The sequence below is a fragment of the Teleopsis dalmanni genome, chromosome X (genome assembly GCF_002237135.1).
Source record: "Teleopsis dalmanni isolate 2A chromosome X, ASM223713v2, whole genome shotgun sequence".
Taxonomy (NCBI): domain Eukaryota; kingdom Metazoa; phylum Arthropoda; class Insecta; order Diptera; family Diopsidae; genus Teleopsis; species Teleopsis dalmanni.
This window is the reverse complement of record NC_051848.1, coordinates 5,522,848-5,534,966: the sequence shown is the minus strand read 5'-3', so window position 1 is coordinate 5,534,966 and position 12,119 is coordinate 5,522,848. Positions and strand designations below refer to the sequence as shown.

Genomic DNA, 12,119 nt, shown 5'->3' with positions numbered 1-12,119 from the left:
CTTTTTTGTTAAAAGTTGTAGTTAAATTTGTTATAATAAATATATATAATATATTCAGGTTATATTTATATATAATAAATATATGAAAATTAAAAAAAAAATATTAAAAGAAATATTTATTTATTTTAAGTTAATTAGAGAAAGCTTAAAAAAATCATTTGTTTTTATATTTTTTTTTTACCAACACCAATCAATTTTGTTGTTGTTATTTTTTTTGTATATTAATCTGCAAAATACCTAAACTACTAAAAAAAATATTTTTATATTTTTCTTACTTTGCTTTGAAACACTTAACGAATTCAATTTCTTATACATATAGTTTCAGAAATGGTTTCAAATTTTTTGTATTTTTAAATAAAATTTAAAAATTATCTAAAAAAAAATTTAAAAAATAAATCATATTTTAATATAAAACAAATTATTTTTTATTTGTTTTATTAGTAAATGACGCAAAAATTGTTAAAAACTTTTTCTTATCTTTTTCCTTTTGTACTCTTATTGGTTTATCATTTTTATAGGCAGTGCAAATAATTTTTATATATATAAATGTATATATATGCTTACATATGTACGAGTAGATTGTTTTTATTTTTATATTTTGTTTTTATATAAAGTCTCGATCCTAGCCCTTTGATTTTCTTCTTTCAATAATACCATTGATTAGAGTTTAATTGTTTAAATAATATATAATCTTAACATAAATTAACTTAATTGTAAAATAAATTTTAAAATGACTAATACTTGACAAAATACGAAAAATATTTATAAAACGAATTTATCTTATAAACTTAAATTTAAAAATTTATTTTAAAATTAAAATGAATTCCAAAACAAACTCTACTAAGCTGTCAGTTCTAATATTCAAATTATAAACTAAAATTTATTTTTTTTACCTTCTAGTGATTATTTTGAGGAGCTACAATCAAAAATATATTTAAATTGGGACTATATATCATAAATAGGATTGTGTGCAGATTGTTACTACTAACCACGGACATACTTTTAGCTTAGGTAAACCTAGACTTTTAAGCGCTAAATCTCTTTTATGTCCACTCTCTCCTAATTATTAAAAAAAAGTTTTCCACACTACTCTCAGTGGTCAGTGGTAGAAATCTGTGTTCATTCCCAAGAGTAGGACACAGTATCACACTGTGACTGTCGATGCCTTTCACCCACCAAAAAAAAAATTTCTTTTCCTAGGCTAAACTTTAACGCCTTAAAGCATTGTAAACATAGACAAAATAGATAAGTAGCTACTAGTGCTCGAAAATTAATGCATGTGTCTTTGGGAGTTGACCTAGAAAGTGTTAGTAGGTATTTAAAAATGTGTAAAAGTAGGGACTATTCAAGATGCAAAACCAGAGACTCAGGTGTGGAAGTTGACCGAAAAACCACACCAGATTCTTTCAAATCCGTTAGTAATATGTTGACTTGAACCACGAACTGTATGAGCAATAACACGACATTGGTATAATTCAGCGAATTAACACCCGGCGGGTTCGCTGGCTTGGTCATGTCGTGAGAATGGATGTAGATACTCCAGCGGAAGAAGATGTAGAGGTAGTCCGTGTCTCCGGTGGAGTGATCAAGTTGAGAGCGCACTAACTGGACTTGATGTACGAGACTGGAAAAGCCGCGTACGCAGCAAAGGCGACTTGGGAGACATGCTGCGGCCAAATAAGTAAGTAAGTATGCTATGCTAACTAAAAATCTACGTAGAGTTCTTGTCCCAACTGGTATCGGTAATAGGTCCATATACAGCTTACAACTAACCAAATTAAGCTAACCTATTACTGATTCACTAATAATTATTTATATATATTAAATACATTTTCGTAAACTATATTGTATAAAATTCACTTATTAATTTTGCTTGTATATTTTTAAATAAATATTTTTCGCATTTTGAATAAAATGTTGGATTAAAATGTTTAATAAAATGAACTTTATTAATGAATTAAATGATAATTAATGAAATGCTGAACTGATGAACTGACGAACTGATGAAGTGATGAACTGACGTATTCGACAGCACATATTTCACAGGTCAACAAAAGAGTTTTTAGCCAATTTATGAACTTCAAACTAAACACAAATTGAAAACAATGAAAATGCATTTTAAATGAAAATAATATCGTACTTAGGTTTAGTATCTGGTAATAAGCAAACTAATTAGAGCAAAAACGTTATTAAAAATTAATTTAAAATGAGCAAATTAGTGCGAACTCAGCAAGAATTTCCATGTAAAAAATTAATTAAAATGCAACGAAATGAGCACGAAACCAAACACTAAACAAAATTAAGGCTAAACCAGGATTTGTGCATTATTATATATTTATCGATAATTGATTATAGTATATATATATATTTTTTTTTTTTTTTTTTTTTTTTTGTGGTATATATAAGTACTGTACTTTGCATACATTAAATATTTTATTAGCAATATTAATTCATTTAAATTATTTTATTAAATTAAATTGGTTTTCATATAATTTTCCTATTGTTGTTGTTATTTTGTTTTTGTATCAATTGTTTTTTAACATTTTTTTTTTGTTTTTGTAATTTTAGTTGTGCAGACTTAAACTGCATTTTGTTGTTGTTAGCAATTACCTGGGCGCTTGGATGCTAGTTTCCTAAAGCAGATGGACCATAGATTGCTTAAAATTAAAATTTAGTTAATATGAACTTTCACCTCTTAGTATTAAACTTTACCATATAGTAACACTAATAGATTGCATAGCACATAGATATGTGACACTATATGTGTTACTATTATTTGTTGTTAGCGAAATAAAAAATTTAGTTGTCGAATTCAGTTGAGTAGAAAAGAGTAACCAACACCGATTTTGTACAGCCAATTGCGCCTAACACTGCGCTAAAAGTCTGTTTTATGTTAAATAATAAAATATATTTCTCAGTGTATTTGTACAGGTAATTAGTTGAGTTTTGTCGTGGAACTGCTAAGGTAGTAACAAATAATTTGGCGGGATTTGCAGTGGAGTTCGAATTCTATTTGTTAATTTTTTTGTTTTTTTTTGTTGTTTTTTTGTTTTTGTTACTGAAAAATGTTTAAGGGAATTGCAACCAATTAAAATCATTGTTAATTTGATTTTTTGGGATTTCTTTGGTTGTAGGAATTTAAAGAAATTTTAACATTTAAAGTCAAAATTCAAAAAAAAAAACCGTAAAACTCCAACGGTTTCACGTGTGATGAAAAAATTGTTCATTTACAATAGATTTCACTTCAAAAACTTATTTGCAAAATATATCGTATGCTTGTGGTGTTGCAAAAACTGCGCGAAAAATATTTTGTTGACTTAGCAGATACACGAATGTTTCTTACTCCCAACACCAAAACTTAACACCAAATAAATTCATAAATTCGCAATAGTCGCAGTAATCATCATCACATATTCACACACACCATGCTAAGTGTAAACACTACTTAACTGTGATGATTACAAAAAAGTACGCAAGTACGCTTAACACTAAGGGAATTCACAAAAAATATTCCCCATATTTCCATTTAAGTATAAATATTTAAAATAGATCTTAAGTAAAAAAAATAGCAACATTAATTCAACATTTTAATGTTATGTTTTCGTTAAAAACTGTTACGTTAACATTAGCAGAGTTAGTAAATTTATAAAATTTATAAAACGCATAATTTTGCATAGCACGTACGTTGTAGACTGACGTTTTAGCCAATTACAGTTTCTGTTAATATGACTGCTATAACGTATAGCAAAACTAACTTATGTACTAAATGTACTAAATATGTACTAAATATTTGTTGGCAGTAGAGCACAGATTATATAAGGATATATGTAAACTGTTAGTATTACTCCTAAATGTATGTTATTGTATTACCGTAAAATGTGTGTGCATGTGTGTTAATACAAACCTTGCCTTAACCGATGTTACAACCGTACCCACAGTGACATTTTCACGTATATGTATTGGACCGTAAATGCTTCTATCCCAAATTGGTGGCTTGTTATTTCTATCGACGACATCTAATTCAACTTCAACGTCAGCGTACGACGGTGGGTCACCTCTATCCGAGGCACGCACCCGCAAACGATAACGGTCACGCTGTATGTTACGAGCGTTACAAGCGTTACGAGAATACGTTTCAGCGTATTTCGATAATTTACGTTATGTTAAGTGTGCATAACGTGAAATGTTGTATTATCGTAAAAATTTTAACGTAAAATATACGTTGGAAAAATATTATGCAATGTAAAATCGTGTGGAGAACATTTTTACGTGATTTGGTGCGTTTTTGTACGACGCATACGTTTGTTGTTGACGTTGTTGGTTGATTTTATTTTTTAAACAAATTAAGTTTTGTTTTTATATAAATAAAAGTAAAAGAAATAAAATATTAAATTAATTAAAAAAATTTAAATTTAAATCGAAATTCAAATTGTAATTGAAATGCAATAAACAAAATTATTATAAGTTCACACTAAAATACTTGTTAGTTTCATTCGAAATTTTGTGATTAGCTGTTATTTTATAATAAAACACTAAATTTTAGATTTGTTAAGAATAAAAACATTTTCTACTAAATTTCGAGCCTTAATGAATTTTTGTTAGATATGACGAATTTTTTATTTTAGGTTATGTGTTGATATATTGTATCATCATCAGGTATCATCAGGAGTATACATACAATGAGAGATTATTTGTTGCAAGCATGTAAGAAAATTAGCTGCCGAAGTAGGATCTTTGTTGTTTACGAGCGCAATTGTTCACTTAATATAAATCACCTATTTATTTTTTCTATACCTGTATATGGGTTATAAAAGAAACAGATTTTGTATTACTAATAGTTCTCGCAGTTTGCACTTTACATTACTAGTTGATATTAAGAGCTAATATATCTGCTTCACAGAAAAAAAGACAGATCAAAACACATTCATACCTAATATCAACCATAGAATCAAATCAAAAACTTAAATACTTATGGTTCAAATAAAATTTATTTAACATTTTCCACTATGAAAATTTAAGCAGCCTAAAACTATATGAAATTTATTTATTTTGGTTTGAGATATTGCTATTCACCATGTATTTTTATGTAATGGTATGGCTTAAGCGTACGCTATACTGAAATACTTGACATTTTTCAAAGTGAGTGTTGACTAATCACCACAAACAGTTAACTTAACTTACTAATGTATTTGAGAAATACGTTTGGATCTGAGAATCATATTATCACTGCAACCAAATACCGTTTTACCATAATACAATATTACACAGACCGTATAATAATAATACGGTCTTTTTTGAGTTGAAAAAGGATATAGCGAAGAATTTTACCATTTCACCGACGAAGGGAAGACTATTTTTCATTGATATGACATAAAATGCAGATATACAGACACCGATAACATCTGGTCATCCAAAACTCATAAAATAGTTCTGAATTATATAAAATATTTTTATAATTCGAATAATTTTAGAATATTATGGAGTATATAATATCATTAAAAATGGATCAATATTACAAGGATATATTTTATTTATTTACAGACTTTAAGCTACTTAAGATTCCTTAAAGACGGGATTTTTTATTCAAACCACAATAGAGTTTGGAATACCCAATCAATTGACTAACGGTATAAGCACTAATATTAATACAATCAGATGCAGAGTAGCGTAAAAATCTAACCCGCTCTGTAATTGAAACTCAAATCTGTGTATATATATATATATATATAAATTCTCTTCCAAGTAATTCTACATCTTTGGAATTATGCTTTACGTACTATACTTTCTATAAATGGTGTTTGCTGGTATCTGTTAACAGAAGAAAAGGCACAAAAATAACTTTTGTGTCACTATTATGGCTAGCGCAAGTCCATATTTAAACGTATACGCTCTCTATTCTTTAACGCTATCAACAGAAATTTCAACAAAAATATCTGCCGTATATTAGCGTCGTAAGTGTCGTAAGATTTTTGTTAAATACCTGACTTTCTCCAAAATATTCTAGAGTCCAAAGGTATGTGAACTCTAGAAGGTTTTCTGACTTATGGAATAGATATAACATCTTTTCAATATTGCAAGGAATGTTGACTCAGAATGAAATTTCAACTTATAGAATAGGTTCGATCCCTACACAATATTGCAAGGAATGTGATCTCTGTTATGTTATGATGTTATTTTCTGCCTTATGGAAAAGGTTTGATCACTACTCAATTTTTAAAGTAATGTAAGCTCTAGATGGCTATCTACAGCTTATGGAATTTATTTGACCCCTACCCAGTATTGCGAGAAATAAGGAGTCTTGTTGGTTATATAGTTTATAGAATAGATTTGATCGAGTCAATATTACACGGAATGTGAACTCACGAAAGCTTTTTGAATTGTAAGATAAATTCGATCCCTTTCCACTTTATCTACCTATCTACCCATCAATATAATTCACCACATCAATTTCTGTTATTACAAATGGGATTCGTGAAAATTATTGATTCATATTTTATTTATATCACTAAAACATTCAAATCGATGTCTTTCTCTCCTGATAGTTGTTAGTCTACTTGTAAGATATTTAAGATATGTAAAATTTGTTCCTTATTATTGTTGTTGTTGCTTTTGTAATTTTTATTATATAAAAATTTAAGTAACTTTTTTATGTTCATAATTTAAGTTTGTATTAAAAAGAGTCCTAAGTGAACAATTGTACCCCTCACAACGCGTATTCCTACTATCAGCGCTCGAATGCAATGCACCGATGTGGATGTGTTCTGTGTGTCAAGAGTCTAGCGTATCTTTTTATATGAGAAAAGAGTTGAGAGTGGTAGAAATGATGATTTATGGGTTTGTTAGCACACAACGAGAAAATTATATGCTTCGAATGAAAAATGTGCGTGTAATGGGACTGGTACTGTTATGGTTACTGTTACTGGCACTGGTACTGGAAATGGAAGTACTAGTAGTTCTGAGTATACAAGTTTTAGTCAAGTTAAAATTGCAGAGCTTCACAGAAACGCACAGAGTTATTATGATTTTTGCATGTTGGATATTTTCACTTGGCTAGCGAAATAGAAATAGAAATATGTGAGCTGAGATATTTTTACTTACAGGATAGCAACCCTTTTTTCGTGAATTTTTTTTTATGCGATAATTTACGCGATTTTGGTTTCATTCAATTTTTTTTATTTTTTTTTTTGCATTTGAACGTTGCATATTTATTCGCATAAACAAGATTGTTTGTTTTTTTTTTTTGTTGTGTGTGAATTTTTGTTAACGATTTTTTGTGGTTTGTAGTTTGTTTTGTAAAAAAACCCCAGAGGCACCCAAGTTGCGGTACGTTTTGTATATGAAACAATAAAGAAAATATTTTTTTAAGTTTAGAACGTAGAGGATAAAGGATTTTTAGCGTACTAAAACTAAGCTTTGAATAGATTCATCTTACATTTCTCAACGCACACTCACTATTTTGTTTTTTATGTATTTTATAATTGATAATAAAAGTTTTTCGAAACTAAGAACGAAGAAAAATAAAACTAAATATATAAAGTAACATACAATACATAAAATGTAAAAAAATTTAAAAAATTTAAAGGTGCAGTTAACATAAGATTTTAAAACTATTACTTTTAATATAATTTACTTATGCTTTTTAGAACGCCTAAATAAAAATTTGATAAATATTTGTATATGCGTTGTGAGGCGATAGCAGCGGTTTCGTATTTTGGCAATAATTTATACAATCTCAGCTAAATTCAATCAGTTACGAATATGTATGTATGTATAAGGGTATATATTTTAAAATATATATATATATAGATATTGAAGCATTATAATCGTTATGCATGCTTTTTAAGTATGCCCGTTTCATTTGCATTTTCCAATATTTTTCAATATTTTTCAAATGTACAAATTCACACAAAAAATCGTATATGGAAGGTTGACGGAGGAGACTTTCAAAAATAATTCAGTCTCCAAACCAAACCAAAACCAAAAAAAACCATGAAATTCACAAAATTTATGCAGTTTATTCTAGCTTGCTTTTGGGCGCAAAGGTAAATTTCTCATGTGATTGGTTGATAGTGGTTATATATCAACACGGTTGTTTTTTTTTCTAAATTTGCAAAAAAATGATACACTTCAAAAAATGATACACTTGAAAAAACGATATATTTGAAAAAATAATACATATGGAAAAAATATGCACTTGTTTGAAAAATAAATTTATACAAAAATTTATACAAAAATTATACACAAAAATATTATACACAAAACTGTGAAAAAAAAATCCAACACGTTTTCAGTGTAGTCAAAAATACGTTACGACGCTCAAAAATATATTTGATCGTACAAAAGTTCTTCGTGGTTGTATTCTAATATATATAATATACTTTGTTTAAATAATGTATTTATCATAAATTGTAGTTGAAATTTTTTGTAAAAAATGTTTATGTATGTTTATGTAAAAATATTCTTTCAGTTTTTTTATAAAATATATATTAGGTGATTAATCAGATTTACATTATGCTGGTACATTATGCTTAACGTAGGGTGAAAAATGTCACTCTTTAAGCCCTTTATTTTATTGTAGCTGCCCACAAATAAAAATTAATTAATAATTTTGTAGTTTATATATAAGCAATGTTTTTAATTAATTTTTTATACCTTCATATAGTGGTTAGTAAAAAATATGCTAACTAATTTAAATGACTTTTGTGAAATATTAACCCTTTATACCAGCAATTAAGCATATTGTTGTATGAGCTAAATTTTTTTCTTCAATAAAAAGTGTGAACGTTTTTTTTCGTATAAAGCATTTGTAAGTTTAAAGCCTTAAGTTGCAAAAATTGTAAAACCAAAGAACCGTTTTGATTATAAGCATTTAAAGAACGTTGGAAAAAATGTTAAAAATCAATTTTTAATTAAATTTTTGCCAATTAAAATTTTCTTAAATTTATTGAGTTATTAATTTTCCAGATTGCTCACTTCATGGTGATATTTCTAATACTATAAACTAAACAAAAATTTAAATGAAAATATTTTAAGTTTTCAGAACTTAAAAAAATGTTATTTTACTGTTTTTTTCTTCTTTTGAATTAGACCAATTCGATCATATGTTTTTTTAAAACCAGTTTTTATACCATTTCAAAAAAATTTGCACTGCTTACATGAATCAGAAGAATCCATTAATTCATTCAAACTAATTACGGCTTTTATATATTGTTTTTGCTACTATTATATGTTTAAAATATTTTTAAAATTATATATATTTTACACATTTTTAAAATTTTGCGTAAATAAACTATTATATAAATTTATAGCTACGTTAAATTTAATTTTAACTGAAAAAGGTGCACAAAAAAACTGAAAGACTATGAAACTCAAACTTAAACTAAAAAATTTTTTCTTTATATTTATACAAAAAATAGTAGACATTTATTAACAAAATAAAATATAAAAACTGTTTAACGAAAAATAATAAAATTAATTAAATTAATTTTTTTGATAACAAATTTTGCCTAACTACATACCTCATGTGTTAGCAAAATAGTTGATTTTTTTTTATTCCAAACCACTTAAGTATACATTAAATGCATTTGTTATATATATATATGGTTTATATGTATATATTTCATATATGTTACTAAAACATTAACCTCTTACTTGGCAACGTGTCTCATTTGCACAGTTTGCATTAATATTTCAGCTAGCCTAACTAACCTTAGCCTACAAACTAATCTCGTCTATTAATTCTTAATTTAATTTTTCTTGGGGTTAGTAATTTCAACTAAAAAATTAAATAAAAACTTTTAGCCCATCATATAGCTCATTGGTTAGTATAAGTTTTAAAAAAATTTTATTAAGAATTCAAAATAAAAACTGTATATAAAAAAAAAATGAAATTAGAAATAAATTTTAAACTGAAAAGCGGGCATATAATTAAATATGAATTAGAAAGTTTTAGCTAGCGAACACTTACGTCAAGTGGCTTCTTCAACACAATCCAACCGGATTCAGCTTGTATATCGAAATATTCCAAATCATTGGGATTGAATGGTGCACTCAAACTATAAACAATAGCGCCATTATTATCAGCATCTTCATCGGAGGCAGATACACGTAAGATGTTTGTACCAATGCTGGCATCCTGCTTAACATTTTCAACATATTTCTGTGAAAAAAAGGGGGCGGTAAAAATACAACCATTCCTGACATGAACTCAATATTCTTATACTTACTTGTCGATCAAACAATGGAGGGTTATCATTGACATCAGTTATTTCAACAGTGAAAGAGCAAACACCTTCCAAGCTGGGCTCACCTTGATCGGTTGCTTTGACGGTGACCGAGACAAATTTGCCATCATCACCTTCACGATCGAATACTTTGTTAGTGGACACCTCACCAGTTTCTTCATCAACCGTAAATTTGGTACCCTTTTGATTGGGTTGCTGCACAATGGAGTATTTGACCTGCAAATGTAATGGATATGTAGCGGAATGTGATAAAATTTTTTGGCTTATAAATTTGTTTAAATTAAATTAAATTTAGTTTGAAACATTTAATGAAATTGATAAGTAACGTCAACAAAAATTAAAATCAAAGCAAACGTACAAATTAGAGCTTGTAATAATATTCAAATGATTTGAAACTTTGCACATTTTGAATTTCTAGGTTATATGGGTTCAAGCATTTTCATGATGGAGTACATTCCTGTCAGAGTATATTGATGTTAAAACATGTTTATGCGCCAACATTTTGATATTTGGGTATAATAAAACTCCCTTCTTCTATTTCTACTTGATGAAACACAAGTTAGTGCCTAAAACACCTGACTCAATAGTCTCAGTGATCACTTGGATGATTCACTATAACAAAAGCTCCGTTAATGCCTGACAATAAGTTATTCAGATGTTTTTATAGAAGTTTACTACAAAACCCAGTACAGCTCTCTGAGGGAATATATATTGCATTTGATTTGAGAGAGTGCAATTCTGAATCAGTGTGCGCATTCATAGAATCGATAAGTTTCAGCGCTCTAAGTTTAATATATTCTCATAAATCAAAAATATTTATGATAATATTTGTCCCAACGGCACTCTGGATGATACTTTGAAGCACTAATGGATACTAGGTAGGCTATTTTCAATAAAATGTGTTTGCTTGTAGTAGATTATAAAGAGTGAAACATTATATATATATTATTTCAGTCATTTAATAAAATATATAGAAATCCATTTTGCATTATATTAGCAATAGACAATAGATTGACAAGACTTCCAAAATTCATAAGCATGTGAAATATATTTAATGATAGCTTACACATCAACTAAAACTATATTGCAAGCTGCTCTCATCTCTCCCATTTTAATAGTACAATGAAATTAAAACACATTCTAGTTTTAATTGCGGTGATGAGGTTACTACAAAACCACTTGCATCCACATACGCAAATCTGATAATACAGACGTTGACTTTAAATATATTAGATTGATTAATTGTTAAGTATTACTTTTGTCACACTAGATAAATTTAGGCGTGTGAAAACTTATGTGTACGAACTTTCTTAGATTGTATGTACATTAAGACTGAAAAGTTTTCGGAAATTCTCATTTAAAATTCGCGCGCTGTATATTTTTCGATATTTTAAGTTTATGTAGTTTGGCAGCACTGTCCTTAATTACTATGCCAAAAATGAGCGCGATCTGTCAGACAGTTCGTTTACGGCAGCTGTTGAAACCAGTTCACCTCAGTAGTGCGTTGCGAAATGTCTTCGACGGTCGTACGACCGTCCTGAAAGGCTTTGTACCACTCATAAACTTGAGTTTTCGATAAAACTGATTCCCCATAAGCCTTTTGTAGCATTCGCAACGATTCTGCACACGAAATTTCGTTCGAAACACAAAATTTGATGCAAACTCTTTGTTCAATATTTTTTTCCATTGTTTTTTTCGCAACGCCCTACTGAGGTGAACTGGTTTCAACAGCTGCCGTAAACGAACTGTCTGACAGATCGCGCTCATTTTTGGCATAGTAATTAAGGACAGTGCTGCCAAACTACATAAACTTAAAATATCGGAAAATATACAGCGCGCGAATTTTAAATGAGAATTTCCGAAAGCTTTTCGGTC

The 12,119-nt window shown here is 28.3% G+C and overlaps 1 protein-coding gene across 1 annotated transcript in view; it reads right to left on the bottom strand.

The window, feature by feature from the left end:
- LOC119687438 (neural-cadherin-like) overlaps positions 1-11,354 on the bottom strand; it is a 49,452-nt gene extending 38,098 nt beyond the window's left edge. Inside the window, exons 1-4 of the mRNA XM_038101750.1 lie at positions 11,311-11,354; positions 10,227-10,506; positions 9,968-10,159; positions 3,901-4,095 (exon numbers count right to left, since the gene is read on the bottom strand). Coding sequence (XP_037957678.1) covers positions 3,901-4,095; positions 9,968-10,159; positions 10,227-10,506; positions 11,311-11,354 — 711 coding nt within the window. The remainder of the gene's footprint in view (positions 1-3,900; positions 4,096-9,967; positions 10,160-10,226; positions 10,507-11,310) is intronic.
- Between the last annotated feature and the right edge of the window lie 765 nt (positions 11,355-12,119).